Below are 16,974 nucleotides of genomic sequence, written 5' to 3' on the forward strand. Positions count from 1 at the left end.
AAGTACAACTCAAAATCGCTGCTCTTTGATCAGCAATGCCCAACAAGGCACTTCAAGTAATTTGATACACTGTAGAACCTCAGATAGCCGCCAGGAATAGAAACAAAGTACCCTCTCTCTTCTGCAGAAAATCAGCCTTCACTGTACAGGTTCAACTGATAGCTCACTTATGACACACAGCTTCAAGTTCTGGGGTCTTTTGCAATATCTTAATGAGTGGGTGCAAGAATGGGAAGCCAACATTATGCAAGCTGGAAGGCTGTCCTCTTATGGAGCCCCAAGTGAGGAGATGTATCACGACAAATTTGTATTTGGCCTCCATAAGGATGCTATGCAGGCCAAGCTGCTCAAGTTTCACCTGCTCAAATCCAACAACATGGCCAAGTCCATTGGAGATGTGACGATGGAAGCAAAAGCATTGAATTCATCCCACATGGTAAACAAGCTAATTGCTGATTCCACAAAAACAACAATTGAAGAACAAGAAAATGAAGGCTACAAGGCTTGATTTCCAACTGTTTTGGGAGATTGGTTGTCATCCTCTTCCCAACATGATGGGGTAAGGAACAACGTTTTAAAAAACGGCTGGAAATCAAGCCAACACTAACATACCCACTCAGAATATGAGGTAATAATTTTATGGCCCACTAGTGATTCTTTTTACAGGACTGTATCTCACATCGAGATCTACAGTACAGTGTGTGAATGTCTAAATTATAATTCATTCATTGGCATTGTCACAAGCAGGATGTCTGTGAGGATACAATTTAACAAAATAGTTGTAGCTAAATACTAATTATATGTACATGTAGAGTCTGTGAGCTATGTAACAAACCTTATGCTTTCTTGTAAAGCATAGCAATCTTCTGCATGCTTTATACACATGAATTTTTTTACCATGTTCAGCTCCTCCTACAACAAAATAAATAAACAATCACCATTATAATGTATAGTGGAACTATTTATAGTTGAATTGCTGTGGTGATAACTGTATTCAAAGACATGAAGTCAACCTTTCTGTAAGCCGTTCCACTAAAATCTCTCAATGATGTATGACTGTATAACATACACGTCATGTACATGTACATGACAATGTAACAGTCTAATATCACAAAGCACATTAATATTAATTTTAATTTTTTATGGGCAAAAAGGCATTTTTATATGCTTTCTGTACATAACATATATCCTGCAATACTTTGTAGTGTGTAGTTTGCTAAGATTTGTCCGGCTTTTTGCAAAGCACTCAAGGGATGTCGCTAAGGGCATACATACTGTACATACAGGGATGTCGCTAAGGGCAGGCTGCCGGCTAATTTAACCGGCTGAAATAGAACTTAAATCCGGCTGAAATTTCAACGAAAAGAAAGACTTAGTAAACTTTTACCGCTGCTAAGGCCACAAAAGCCAGCTGCGCTTGTTGATGAGCGGCTTAGTGTTTTCTTAGCTACATCCCTGAGTTTATCAAGCTGTAATATGAATTTTTGTTGACAATTTAAAGTTTGTTGACTAACAGAACAACAATAACCCTGCTCAATCTTGTGAATCCTGCAAAATTGGGCAAATAGCACCTAATACTTAGCCATCGAGGCTAAGTAGACCAAGTTTGCTAAAATCAGTTGATATTCCACAAGATTGAGCAGAATAATTGTTTTATTATAATTCAACAATTTGTCAACAAAACACCTTTTGCAGCTGGGGAAAGGGTGTCTGGAAAACCCGAATAGCGAATAGCGAATAGTACGAATAGTGCGAATAGTCGCGAATAGTGACGAATAGTTGCAAATAGTGACGAATAGTTGCGAATAGTGACGAATAGTGACGAATAGTTACGAATAGTGACGAATAGTCCCGAACAGTGACGAATAGTCGCGAATAGTTGCGAATAGTGACGAATAGTCGCGAATAGTGACGAATAGCGACGAATAGTCGCGAAAAGTGCGAATATAATAGTGGGTCAATAGTCGTAAATAGTCGCCGTGAATAAGCCTACAGGATTTCTACAAAATTAACCGCCACATGAACAGATTAAATATCTAGAAATCCAAGCAAATCATATATCATATGCTTACAAATCGTCGAAAGAGAGCCGCTTGCTAGCTTGTCCGCTCACTCTAAAAGAGAGTGCAAGTCAAGATGTAACTTTATGAATCACTTTTATTGATATATTAAGCCTATATTTTTTCACAAAATGCCGACCGACCGTGAACTGTATTTACTCACATTTCATACTCATGAATCGCGATCCAAGGCAAGTTCTGTCAGCAAAACAATAAAATACAAATGAGGGAAAAGTGTTCTGTAATTCCTTGCGAAGCGAGACCGAAGGCCGAGCGTAGCGGGGTGTATAATTTTGTCCCTCAAAGGGCTCAGGCGGGATCAAATCTCGTGTGGAGTTTACGGTCATATTTGTGAGCTTGGTGTGTGGCGGAAATGACGTCACACGGCCGCGCGCTGATGGCCTAATGGTATGGTGTGAGGCGTCGAACTTGAAATCAGATCTTCGGGACTGAGGGCGGGGGTTCGAATCCGGCTAGAGTTTTTTTTTTTTTTTTTTTTTTTTTGTGGGTTCGAATCCTGAGCCTTTCATTTTTATCGTTTTTCTTTTCAGATTAAAATAACACTGATTTCCACATAATACTCCCTCAACGCCTATTCAGGCTATAAACTGCTGGTGTTGAAAACTGTTCATTGTTGTATGAAAATTTGCCATTTCGTTCTGAACCCATTGTTGCTGATGTAAAGGCTGATCGGGATTTCTCCATCTATTGGAAAGATAATCATCTCTGTTTAGTTCCTGTTGCTGTTGCTGTATTATAAATTGTTGTTGTTGTCTGTGCGTGGCACTATTTTCTCGAGCAGACTGTAATCGAATATTTCTCTCCTCCTCCAATTCTAATTGTAAGCGCGCTGCATCCCTTTCCCTTCTTAATTGTAATCTATCCTGTAGCTGTTCAGTTGATTCTACTAAAAGTCTGTCTGTCTAATTTTGTCTCAGTAATTGTAATCTCTGTATTCCTGTGTCTTCAGCTTCTGTTTGTATTCTATCCGCGGCATTTTGTCGAAGTCTCTGTAATCGTGGAGTTCGTTGTTGTTCAGTTTCTGTTTGTATTCTGTCTGCGGTATTTTGTTGAAGTCTCTGTAATCGTGCAGCTCATTGCTATTCAGTTTCTGTTTGTATTCTGTCTGCTGTATTTTGTCGAAGTCTCTGTAATCGTGCAGTTCGTTGTTGTTCAGTTTCTGTTTGTATTCTGTCTGCTGTATTTTGTCGAAGTCTCTGTAATCGTGCAGTTCGTTGTTATTCAGTTTCTGTTTGTATTCTGTCCGTGGTATTTTGTCAAAGTCTCTGTAATCGTGCAGTTCGTTGTTGTTCAGTTTCTGTTTGTATTCTGTCCGCGGTATTATTTTTGTTGAAGTCTCTGTAATCGTGCAGTTCGTTGTTGTTCAGTTTCTGTTTGTATTCTGTCCACGGTATTTTGTCGAAGTCTCTGTAATCGTGCAGTTCGTTGTTGTTCAGTTTCTGTTTGTATTCTGTCCACGGTATTTTGTCGAAGTCTCTGTAATCGTGCAGTTCGTTTTTGTTCAGTTTCTGTTTGTATTCTGTCCGCAGTATTTTGTCGAAGTCTCTGTAATCGTGCAGTTCGTTGTTGTTCAGTTTCTGTTTGTATTCTGTCTGCTGTATTTTGTCCGTTACTAGGCAACAATAACCCAGAGCTTCGCGAGGCCCTGCGAGTCACGTATTACTAGTTACTTTATTAATGTGAAAAGACAATAGAAGTTGTGTTATAAAAAACAACAACGACAAAGCCAGTCTCTTTGGCAGCTGTTGTTTTAAGGCTCGTCACGCAACGCCTGCTTACATTAATTTTATTCAAGAGAAAATTTTCTCTTGTTTTATTCCCTTTTCTTTTCTGGACTCTGCCTGGGGCTGTCAATCACCGGCAAGAAAACAGAAAAAAAGAAATTCCGTTTATCATTTATACCGTCTCTCCTGCTAAGCATCCATTTTAGCGGTAAAATCCCATGTTGTTGCGAGGTACTGGGAACTCTCTAATTTGTCACTATTCGTCACTATTCGTCACTATTCGCGACTATTCGTCATTATTATTCAACAGATGCGCGCGCTGCCCATATATGGTCAAAATGTTAACGATATCTGTCATCCGTACATAACAGATATCCTGCGATATTCGTAGGTTGCGAAGATTCATCCAAAATCTTGTAAAGCGCTGCATAATTACAGTTTTTCTATGTGCAAAATGTGTATCGTAGACAATTTGTTGAATAATAAAACAATTATCCTGCTCAATCTTGCGGAATATCGTCTAATTTTAGCCCACTCGGCCTACGGCCTCGTCGGCTAAGTATCAGGCGATATTCCGCGCGATTTCGCAGGATAATTGTTAACTATTCGCGACAATTCGTCACTATTCGCGACTATTTGTCACTATTCGCGACTATTCGTCACTATTCGCGACTATTCGTCACTATTCGTACTATTCGTACTATTCGTCACTATTCGCGACTATTCGCACTATTCGTACTATTCGCTATTCGCGACTATTCGCTATTCGCTATTCAGGTTTTCCAGACACCCGCTGGGGAAACTGTGGTAATGCAGCGCTTTGCAAGACTTCAAGCAAATCTTGGCAAGCTACATATATGGCAGGACATCTGTTTTTTATGGACTGTTAAGTATAAACCCTAATATTTACACTTGTATAAACAGACAATGAGAATCACCTATGGAGAGAAAATTGAAAAAAAGGATTAAAGCTTTACCTCGCTCTCACTGCCTTCTGTAAACTGAAAATGTGTGAGGTAGAGTGGCAAGGCATCCACAGGAGGACAGTGTAATGAAAATAATCTTTCATCTATAGTCACTAGATCTGAGAAAATAAAAGTTTTAAACAAGTTTAAATATGTTTATATGATTTCATGTTTATATGATTGGAATAAACCCTATCATATATTAAACAGTGCAAGATGGTCTTGAATATGAAATAAAGATTCTAGTGGACTCCAAAGTTAATTGTCAGAGTACATGTATTTCTCTTAAATGAATAGCATTTCCACCAAAAGTCTTTTACCAGTGATTCTTTCCCTCCCACCAATCCCCCTTATCCTATAAATCATAATTCTGCTTTCCCATACCTATGATTCAGCAGAGATCTTCTTCCTTTACTACATATATGTGCACTTTAACGCTCTCATATGCCCAATTCCCTCTATTGCACACACCTGCAGGGAATAATCATGGTAGTTGTATTCATCAACTAAACCATGCACGAGACTTAGCAGCGATGAGTACAACTACTGTGATTCCCTACAGGGGCGCGTCATAGAGGGAATTGGGCATTACCCTTTTTAATCTTGAATTATGATTTCTTTAATTGATAATTGAATCTTTTACTCTAGTACAAATTTTCTAAAATAATGTCCAACTGAAGTGCACATGTACAGTAAGTGTATAGTGAGGTACTCACCCTCCAAGAGTGAAACAATTTCATTGAGACACTTGTTGTAGAAAACTAGGTCCTTTCCTTTCACCAGCTGTTTGTGAGATACAAGTTTAATGCACCTGTTACAGTTCTGGTCAAAAGTAAGTTCACAGACTGGGCTCAATCCTTGAAACTCGATTCTCATGTCTCAAAGTTTGAGTGACTTTGATTTCAAGTTGCAAGAATCAAAGATCAAGTGTCAAGTTTCAAGTATCCAAAAAAATTATAACTTGAAATTATTTTCTGAAAAATCAAAGCATGTTTTTTACTGGATTTAAAACTGTGGAAAACTTGAATTAAAGTAATGAATAAAACTGAACATTAAGGCATTGGCAAAAGCACTTAGACCACATGTACACTGTATGCACTGTGCTTTACTGAAGGTAAAGGTAAAACTCCATAGATGGCCTTAATGACCACGTAGGTAAGGCCTATCCCAGTTTCTTTAGCATGTTAAGACTAGGGGAAGTATTGCAGACTATAATTTTGCCTTAATGGAAATCTTTTACCATCACACATGTGAAATTATAAATTAACGTTAAAATTCCGTGCCAAAATTAAGGAGTAATTTGTCACCTATGATATTATAATAATAATTATTGAACAGGTTCAACCAAGGCATAAAAGAATGCATAGTACATGTATGATTATTAATACAGAGAATTTGTACAACATGATTCAGAAAATTCATGATGTACAGATGTATAGCATAGCCTCCTACCTGCAGTAAAGAAAGAATGGCTGAAATAGACTTGTCATGTAAAAGAGAACAGTCTGGCTCTGCAAGAACGCAAAGAATCCTAGACAGGATCCATGACGTAAATACTGCCAATAAAGATGAAATTAAGAAGAACTAGTAAGAAAATGCCAGAAGTGTTAATTTAAAAACAATAGATGGATTGAAACTGACCTATTACTGTTGACAAACTTTACACGAGTCTTACAGCCAAGTAATGTTACATCACTACTAGCACAAGGAGAATTAATAATGATGATGTCATGTAAAGATGTTAAAATTTCCTCATAATTATTTTCATATAATTTTGTGGGTACCTTTCCCTGATTTGCAGATCTTGTTTCCCTGAGTTGCATTGTGGGACGCACCAGCAATAGGCATGCCGTCTTGAGCACAGTGGGGCTCTAAACTCACAAAGCACTCTGGGAATGCATCAAGGCAGTGATGTAGAAATTGCCAAAAGATCTCAGAATGAGGTGTGCCTCCAGTCTTTCTTGACAACTGAGCAGCAACTATAAAACAAGACAAATCAGACAGTTACTTTGGTCCACAAATTCAAAACGCTGGATTTTCTTGATTCCTAAGCACATCCAGTGCCCGAAAAAAGTCCTGTCTGCTGGTCTGGATTAAGTAGATTTTCATGTCCATCAACAAGGGTCCAAGCAAGCTGTCTGGCAACTCAACTAAATTACATGATTTTGAAATAAAATAAAAAAATTAGCCTCATTCTCCATGGTAGCCAAAGGCAAATAATGAGCAGAACAACACTTTTTAAGTTGCTGACTACTGTATACCATAAATTTCCAATAAAAATTAACCCCCCCCCTCCCCCCCAAAAAAGCCCTCTCAAAAAAAGCCCCACACAACTCAGATAAAAAAGTCATTTCAATAATGAGCTGCCCCCCCCCCCCCCGATAATGGTAAACAAGCCAGGGCTTATATTGTAGTTTTACCATATAATTATAAGTGGAGTTGTCCACCCGCAAGAGGGCACATTTACTGTTAACCTTTTATTTTTTGTGGGGATGTGTTATTAGCCAGAAATAAACATTTAACATTCCCCCTTATGACCCATAAGGAAACCATCCAATAAGATCTCTTCTCTATTGAGACTCCTCCCCTATCTAATAAGACCCCCCTCCAACCCTCCATTCTTGCCCCCTCCCCATTAAAAAGAAAGACATGCATGCTTCTGAGCAGGGAAAAAGCAGCTGGCTGATTAAATTCAAGAACTTTCCAAAGATTTGGTACTTTAGCTGCCCTACAGGTACATGCTTGTTTGCAAAAGTGCTTTAAGTTCTTATATAAATTTTCGTGGAGCTCTTCAAAAGTCGCAAAGTGTGCTAACATATTATATGAGAGCTACGCACTTAAAAAAAAAAAAACATTTTTTTATGTTTTGTTTGCAAAGTGCTTAGTTCTTATATAAATTTTTTGTGGAGCTCTTCAAAAGTCGCAAAGTGTGCTAACATATTTATATGAGAGCTAAAAAAACCAACTTTTTTATGATACTGCAACATGACGTGCTACCCAGCACCCATTATTATCATGACTCTTTATAATGCCGCTAGCTATCTTCTATTGTACATAATGACAGTGTTTTAGTGTCTCTGCCAGCATGTTGCCTTACAGATAAGAGCCATGCATGTGACCTGCTGATGTAAAACTCTTACTGTAAGGCAAAGCTTTTCAAAACAGCTTACCTGCATCAAGATCAGTCAATATGCTGTTAACAAACTCGCATAGAAGTTTCTTCATTTGGTTTGCTGATGTGTGGTGTTCCTGAGTACTCAGACTGTACAATACAAAAGAATGTCAACTCAGCAAAATTAAGATACATGTACACATATGCATAGATGCCAAGTCTCACGCTTTTGCCGTGAGACTCACTCTTTTTGACCCAATCTCACGCAACCACGCCATTCAGACAAAATATCACGCTAATCTTTAAAATACAACAACATGAGGAAAAAGTCTTGTTAATTTAAATAAAAAGATATACTTTCAGCTGTACTTTTGTAGAGTTGCATGCCAAATTTCGAGTAGGGAAGAGTTTAAAAGCAACAAATGCTTGCCCATAATAAAGGAAATTGCTTTTCTGCAACTTACATTTTTAAACATTTTCTGGGGGAATATACCCCCAGACCCCCCTAGAAGTTGCCCCCTCTGGGTCTCACTAATGCTCCTTCAGGGCAATTCAATTTCTCACTCCATACCCACCAAAAAACTTGGCATCTAGTATGCATATGTACCATTTTGTCAATTTAAAATAAACACCTACAATATTGCTGTCAGACAGTCAAGGGCTATAAATAGATTTTCCTTCTTCATTAAGCAAGCAAAGGTTTAAGATTTCATGTTTCACATGTATGCACTTGTTTTGATCGTACTAGCCAGTGAGTGACAGCTCTGGCGAAAAGAACAAGCTCTTATTAAAATGCCATTACCTGACCACCTTTGCATGAATTTCTCTCACTACAGTTCAATCCCGATAACTCGAACCTTCAAGGGAAATCGAAAAAGGTTCGAGATATCGAGAGTTCGAGTTATCGAGGGTAAAATTCGTAAGAAAACAACCTCGAGGGGAATCGGAACAGGTTCGAGTTTATTCCGAGTTAGCAGGAGGCTGAACATGAAGTTAATTATTGCGGGCACGAGTTATATTTACGTCTCCCAGCAGGTTTAAACCAAAAGAATTAGGAATCGACAGATTATTTACTCCCTTCATTCAATCTCCAAGCTCTAATTAAGCTTAAAACTAAACGAAATGGCCTACAAACTGATAGCTAAAATTGCACGAGTTCGCCGAGCATACCTTTCTGGGTTTCGTCTTGCAATCAATGTGGCCATAATCGGCGCCAGTTTCTCGTTCATAGAACTAGAGGTCGCCATTTCAAGATCGTAGATCTTCTTTTTAACTTCTAGGGCCAGGGCGTCATTTGCTGGAAGGACACGTCTGTTACAAGCACATTGCTACAATCTCAGAAGAAAAACACTTCACTGCGGTTCTCCCGCCATATTGTGATAATCGTGAAAGCCCTGGGATTGAATTCGTTTCAGTCCCATCACTGTCTTCAACGTCCAACACGTGCAGGTCTGCAGAGCGTACAAAACGAGTTCGCCATGGTATTTCTCGAAAGATGTCAAAGGGGCAAATCTATACGCTGAGTTAGGAAGTCCTGTCCACATTATAATGTGAACAAAACATAACAAATTCCAACAAACATGACAGTTTCAGAGAGTACAAGTGAACAAGCCGTCACCTTCATCTGATATCTCTTCGTAAACGAGCGGTGTCATCTCCGTCCCTGCTTAGATGCCTTCCTTTATAAGGTGTTTTGTAGGCCATTTCTCTGGTCTTCAACTTTTAACCAAGGATACTTCATATGTTCTTGTTACAAAGCTGGAAAGATATCTTTGACTATTCATGAACCAGCTACTCAAGGGAAATAAGAATGCAAGTAAATATCGACACGGTTACATTTGTAATTAGAAAATGGAGAAGCGAAGCGACGAGATTTTGGCGACACAAGCAACAAGGGAACCAATAGGACCAGTGTAGTAATTGGATAGACAAGGCCTAGAAGGACGTCTCCTTTTAATCTTGAGTATCTTCTCCATGGGCGTTTTTTGCTGCCATGTATTCAACAGCCAAGCAAGAGTTTGTGTTCTACATTTTCCAGTTGTGCCTCGATGTGTCTTAGTGAAGGTTTTCGATGCAAAGTAGAACTAATTTCGATTTAAATCGCTGCGAAGACTTCGACGAATTACCGACAAAACCGTCTGTCTTCATTTAATATTTGTTCGCCTGTTATTTAGGAAGCGGTAGTTACATTCTTAACACCTTTGCGATTGACTGTTCAAATTTCTATTACAGTCAGTTTGAATTTGAAACTCTTCCCACATGTACGTGTTTATAAATAAAATATCGATAGTACAACAATCGTCGAGAGCCTCAAGTGACAATTTCTATCGATGCTTAGTAATATCACGTTTTAATAAACTGTTTTAAGTCTAGTAAAGCAACAAAACGGAAGTTACATATTTGTTCACACTCAAATTTTGATGCTTAACTGGCTATACTAATGGGGCTATCAACAAAGAATACAATTCCTTCATTTTTAATTCCTCACTGCGAATCGCATAAAGCAGAGAAACAAAAACTACTTTCAACACGCTATACATACCATATCTGTGTATATAACACAGAAGACACCAGTTTTGGGCACTTTTGTCCTTTAGATTTTCAACTTGCGAAGAACTCGTGAAATGTGGTCTTTACAAGAAGCGACTGTGGACAAATGTTCTTAAACTGTTGGATAGAATTGACAGCACCTGATGAGTCACCTAATTAGCTGAAACTAAGAGCCCATTCTGTAACTTTATACGTGTGGCTCTTAGCTCAACGAAGCTATTTTAAGGAGAATCAGCGCAGAAAGCAAAATGGAACACATTAAAATCAGGCACATGCTCCCGTGGAGGCAAGGGAAAAGCGTGTTCATTTCAAATGATCAAAACTATGTTTGGGCGATTGTGCAGGAAGCATTTAAAAACCCAGATGTTATGAAGATGCATAGAACAAACAAAGTAAGGCGAGTTTGTAAAAAGACATTTGGCTTTCCCGTTGGGATTCATGGATTTTCCAGAGCTTTGTGTTTTACTGTTGTGGGTTTATATGACATTGAAGACAATCAAATAATCACGGCGTTTCCCTCTGTGTAAAGGTAATAAAAAAAACTTGACCTGTTCCCTTGTTTGACGAGCTACAATCTCTGAATAAGGATGGTGCTAGCAGCCTCAGTGCGAGCTAAATGTGAGATGTAATGGAAAACTTTGGTGGAAATTTTAAAAAGCAGGATTAAAACAAATGTATGTGGATGGACATTTCAGGGCTCAGGTGTCACCATCATCGTCTTGTCTAAATAGTTCATGGATTGGAAAAGAGTGCCACATAAACAGCAAGCTGTATTTCATATATGTACATTCGACTCAACATTAATCAGTGACATTATTTGAAAAAAACCCAGCTATATTAAAACTGAACGGTTCGTTGCTCAGGAAGAATGTTGATGGACTAGACGCAAAATTCCAGTTATGTCCTTGAAGTAAACGAGCCTCATCGCCTCGAGCAACTCTTACGCTTCTTTCATGCCCTCCAAACTTCCCGCGTGCACCATAACTCCATATAGTGCACAGCTAAAAGCATGAACCAATTGTTCTAGACATTGCCGCTGGAAGTGTAGAGCTAAACCCGCACCAAAAACACGCGCGAGAGAAAAACATTCTGGCGAAGCGATTTGCTCACGCTATCAGCATGTACTATTGAATTTTGTGCACGCTTACGTATACTGAATTTGATTGCGTGGTTCTGCTAGTTATGTTATAATTCTTCTTATTGGTCTCCTAACACTCGACACGCATTAGGTAATCAAATAAACAAGGCATGTCCCTCTGTTTCTTGAGGTAATAAACTTGAAGTTCCTTTTTTACTGACAAGCTACATGTAACCGAAGTCTCGGTACGAGTGGTGTCATTATAAAAGCAGAACTCAGAGTGTTTAACTTGAGTTATGGTGCACACTCATTAAAGTAGGAATGTTGGGAATTAAACCTACTTACATAAATGAAAACTATAGGGCGTACGTGTCGCTATCACCGTCGACTTGTCCAAATAGATCAGGCATTGGAAAAGTTTCCGCTTCTACCCTGAAGCAACCGTTCAGCTTGTCGAGAAGTTACATGCAGTGATCTTGTGTAGCTGTTGCGGGCCATTGTTGTTCGACCCGATGCTGTCGTTCTAACGAACCTGGCTGTCCACTTCATCGCGTTTGATTGCTCCTCTCTTTCATTTTGTTTTTCTTCCTAACGATCCTCACATAGATCAAAAGTCGAACAACGTAGACTGTTTAAGTCTCTCTCTCTCTCTCTCTCTCTCTCTCTTTAAACACAAGAGAAAGAGCGCGCGATCGATATTAAAACGGCACGTTGTGATCTATATGTAGACACGGGTCAACATTAATTACATTAATTGAAAGAATCAGCCCTACTAGAACTGAAAAGTTAAAACGTTTCGTTGCTATAAGACGAAAATCGAAAGCGTCGCCAAGGGTCTGCATCTAAAGAGCTAGGGACAATTTTGATAACCGGGCTAAATCCGCATGAATTCGTGACGCATAAGGTTACGTAGCACATTTAGGCTTACCTGCATTCTTTTATAGAGTGTTTTGTGGAATCTTTTCTCTAGCACTTTAAATTCAAGCCAAGGATGCTTTTACGTGTTCTTGTCGTATGCTTCAAGGTTAGCATTCCACGAACGACCAGCGAAGCGAAATAAAATGGCTAAGAACTTATTATGCAAGAAGTTATTATTTACATGGCTATCATTCATTGGAAAGGCTAAGCCAGAAAGGGGGTTCCCCCCTTAATCTTGTTTATCCTGTGTCACGTCGCCAATTCAACAGCAAACCAAAGTTTGTGTTCTTCTTTTTCCCAGTTGTGTGTCAATGTTTCTTAACAAAGGTTTTATAAGCAAAGTAGAACTAATTTTATTTTTGTGGCTAGTCTGAATGACCCATGTTTCGTCTCTGCCAAAAAACTCATCAGGGATATTTACCTCAGTGTTTCTACTTGCCGCGAAAACTTTTTGGGAACAGTTGAATTTATTAACGGGGAACAAGGAAGGAAAAGAAAAAATTGCAAGATCAAGAGACAAGAATTTGCGTTTAAATGAAAAAAAAAAAACTGAACAAACTTAAACTACATATGTCATGATTTTTTTCTTTCTTTTTTCTTTCTTTCGCTCTTTTTGAGCGAACACATTCATTCTTCTTATGCTGTTTTCACAAGGAATAAGAATAAGCATGAGGAACAAAATTAATTGTTCATTTTTCTTGAGCTCAGTTATGATCGTCCATGACTTTGCCCTTGTGCTTATGCCCCTAGTAAAAACTAGGATTGATTCTGTTGGCTAAATCCGTTCTATTCATTTTCTCCGTTAAATCCCGATGGATAACACTTTGCTATTTCAATCCCGGGGGGGGGGGGGGTACTCGGGATTTCAAGTGACGGAAATGATCGAATGGGGGCAAAACTCAAGACCCAAAAAAAATCCCTAGGGCTTCCAACATAACCCAAGGCGCAGCCAAGGCACTACCACGAATCTTCAGATTGTTGTTATTACCCAAACACATCCAAATCCTCCTACCCCAAAAACTCTCAGAATCGAAAATTTCAAACCCCGAAAATCCTTTGATCATCCCCGTCACTTGAAATCCCGAGTACCCCCATCCGTCACCCCCCCCCCCACCTCATCCCCCTGGGATTTCAATAAAAGCGGACTTGCTAAAAAAAACCTGTCAATATTAAATATTTCCGAACTTGAATGACCTTCAATTCAGCTAAGTAAATCAGTGATTCATGTGACAAAAACCGGAACTCTTTAGTGGACTGGCATTATCAAACTAATCAATTGTTATTCCGTTGCTAAAGAAATATTTTCGTCAGGGCCAAAGGTCGCTTCTTTTTGAACACGCAGCGCTTTATAGCTTTATTTTGCTAATGTAATAAAAATAAAATAACTGGGTATCCGTGTCTTTCCTTAGTCGCTTTCACTTTTGGAAGGGGGCTGCATAAGGGAGAAAAAGGTTTCCTCCGTGTGATTTAAAAATATAATCGTTTCTAACGCGTTGGAATGTGGAGTTTACATTAGGATATAAAGAACATTTGAGGAACAACATTTTTAACCTCTTTAAGACTTTAAGAAAATCGTCTAGCACTTTGTTGCAAACTCCTTTAACATACTGCAGTATTTTTGCATCTGTTTTGCGTTGCATTGAATTGAACAAATTCATGAATTTATAGGCAACTGCTGCATCAGAACTAAGTCGTAGCTGATCGATCAGAAGTTTTGTTTATTTTGATTGATGAGCGGAGATGACAGTTCTGTTGAGAGGACTTAACCCTTTACTTCCTAAGTGGCGTGGGAACTAGCATTGTGATTGGTTCGTCTTTCCGCTTTTGCTTCCAAATCCGACAATCTGACTTTCACTGGATCACGAGCAACGGAGTCAAAAGCGGAACTGGAAGAAAATGGAAACGTTCTGATTATTGTACCACCCCAAAACTGTTAAAAAACAACTTTCCTTTAGTCAGAATCTGCACTTATATTTGAATTAATTATCCATAAAATGTTTAGACTACAGTCGAAGCTCTCTTAACGGACACTCTTGTAAGCGGACAGCTCTACTTACGGCCGCCTAGTTTGAAACCCCGTTTTAATTCCCATACAAACTCTGTATTTTAACATTCTCGTAAGCAGCCGCGGACACTTTCACAGATTACGATTTAGACTTTTTCTTTGTTTTAAAGCTCCCGCAAGCGGACACCCCAAAGAAAATCCTATAAAAACCTCTGTATCTTGTTTTTATCAATCGACTCACCGCACATCGCCGTTCTTTTGATTTTACAGTAATTACAGTACAATATTTCTGTGTTTGTTTTGTCGTCATCCAAGTCCGTCCGGTTATTGTTAGCTGCGCAAGCTCCTGTAAGCGGCCATCTATTCCCTACACCTCTAGTGGCCGCTTATGAGAACCATTCTCGTAAGCGGCCAGCTCCAGTTACGGACACTTTTTTCCCGTCCCAAGGGTGTCCGCTTCGACTGTATAGCGAAAACGACAGTGGCAGTGGTAATGAAAGACAACTAACCGTGCAAGCTCTATATAACCTGCAAATCAATGCTTTTATTCGCTTATTGCAAGGTTGTTTGGCAAGAAAGTTAAGGCTGCACCTTGCGTACTTTATAGGGAGGGGAAATCCTGCCGTGATTTTTTTCCATTTCATTTTGGCAGTAAAACCGTTTGTTTTCGTGAGGTACTCTGTTATGAATCTAATATTCATGACGCGCAAAATGGCTTTGAAACTTTGTTGAAAGGCAAAATTTTGTCCAAAAGTAAGCCCAACAGCTTAAAGGCCTGAAACGCCAACTAAAAACGCATTTTGAACAAAATATGCTAGGACTTATAATCGAAATTTTTCGACAACGTTCAGGAACCATTTTCAACTTTCACGCACGACGTTATAACATTACGCCAATACAGACATCGGGCGAATTCGGAGACGATTCGTTATTTTTCGTTTATTATTCGGTTTTGATCGCGGTGCCTATCTATAACTATGTACGGTGAAGGCGGAAAATAAACAATTTCAAGCCTGACCTGCTGACAGACTTATAGTCCGGCGGCTTAGCTCGAAATTTTAGTTGAATTGTGCACTTTTTTGGCACTATATCAAGAATTGATTAGTATGTGAATGTTTGTAATCCTGCAAAGTTTGGATCTTGTATCAAAAATCGCACAATTCAGTAGCTAAGCCGCCGGACTATTAGTGAGAATTAACGTCGAAGAAGTAGTCAGAGTCCAGGTCAGGTATGTTTTTATATCTTTGCTGTTAAATTTTAGTTTTATTCCAAAAGATTTTTTTTAGGCATACAAAAAATTGTTGTTTTTAAGTAACTCAAAATCGTCGATACGCAATAATAAACTTTATATTGAAACTTGCTGTTTCTTGTTCTAGAGATGTAAATATTATAAATATTATAAAAGTCCATAACACTAAGTGTTTTCATTTTTCTTGTTTTCACTGCAAGTTCCGGTAAAATGGCTGCCATAAGATTTTGTTGGGTGAAAATAATCGGCTATAAAACGCACCCCAATTTTGGCAAAAACTTCCCAACAAAAAACAAATTTTCATCGAAAAAACCGTGCGCCTTATAAGACTTATAACCGAGAAACTATGGTACTATCTTTTCATTTAACACTGCTTCGACTGCAACGCAGAATGCATTGTTACTATGCACTGGGGTGGGGTACAGTTATCAGATCTTCAAAAGGTTTAGTCTATTAATTCAAAACATTATAGATGCAGTAATCCTCTCAGTTCCAGAACTTTCGTCGAGCGGTAGTGGATTGAAGAACCTTGATACAGTACCACATTTTCGTTTTTAATTTATATTACAAAAGACAAAACTCGTGTTGAGGCCCCGTCGGCTGAGAAAATTGCGAGTTTCTGGGAGTTAAATACATGTTTCCGTTTAGTAAGTAATAAAGATGGTAAATTTTGAGCTCGGTGATAAATAATAAAGATGTATATTTCAACAATGACACGAGCATGGGACAAAGAAAAAATTTTGAGTCCCCGACGGGAATAGAACCCATGGCCTCCCAGATACCGGTTGGGCGCTCTAACCAACTGAGCTGCGAGAGACTCGTGGTGAGCTGGGCCATTTTTTTCTTTGTCTCGTGCTCGTGTCATTGTTGAAAGATACATCTTTATTATTTATTACCGAGCTCAAAATTGACCATCGATCATTATTATTTACTGCACACTTGATGATTTCGACATTGCTGATCCTAGCAATATGCAGGACGCGTGTCACTTATCAACCTAGTAAATGGCCCAGCTCACCACGAGTCTCTCGTAGCTCAGTTGGTTAGAGCGCCCAACCGGTATCTGGGAGGCCATGGGTTCGATTCCCGTCAGGGACTCAGGTTTTTTTTTTGTCCCATGCGCGTGTCATTGTTGAAAAATACATCTTCATTTTATTATGTTTCCGTTTGTTTTTTGATTCAAGTCGCTGTCACTGAAATGTGTATAATGTGACATTAATGCTAATTTAATTTTATGACTCGTAAAATAAAATTAAAAGGAAGAAGAAATAACGCGCTTTGAGTGAAAAAAG

At 38.9% G+C, this 16,974-nt stretch overlaps 1 protein-coding gene across 1 annotated transcript in view; it reads right to left on the minus strand.

The window, feature by feature from the left end:
* LOC144666795 (serine/threonine-protein kinase ATR-like) overlaps nucleotides 1–9,512 on the minus strand; it is a 75,909-nt gene extending 66,397 nt beyond the window's left edge. Inside the window, exons 1-7 of the mRNA XM_078528182.1 lie at nucleotides 9,053–9,512; nucleotides 7,941–8,032; nucleotides 6,555–6,749; nucleotides 6,223–6,326; nucleotides 5,487–5,553; nucleotides 4,783–4,889; nucleotides 836–912 (exon numbers count right to left, since the gene is read on the minus strand). Coding sequence (XP_078384308.1) covers nucleotides 836–912; nucleotides 4,783–4,889; nucleotides 5,487–5,553; nucleotides 6,223–6,326; nucleotides 6,555–6,749; nucleotides 7,941–8,032; nucleotides 9,053–9,129 — 719 coding nt within the window. The 5' untranslated portion in view covers nucleotides 9,130–9,512. The remainder of the gene's footprint in view (nucleotides 1–835; nucleotides 913–4,782; nucleotides 4,890–5,486; nucleotides 5,554–6,222; nucleotides 6,327–6,554; nucleotides 6,750–7,940; nucleotides 8,033–9,052) is intronic.
* Between the last annotated feature and the right edge of the window lie 7,462 nt (nucleotides 9,513–16,974).

This window comes from Oculina patagonica, chromosome 9, assembly GCF_052425735.1.
Source record: "Oculina patagonica isolate OP01 chromosome 9, crgOcupat, whole genome shotgun sequence".
NCBI lineage: Eukaryota > Metazoa > Cnidaria > Anthozoa > Scleractinia > Oculinidae > Oculina > Oculina patagonica.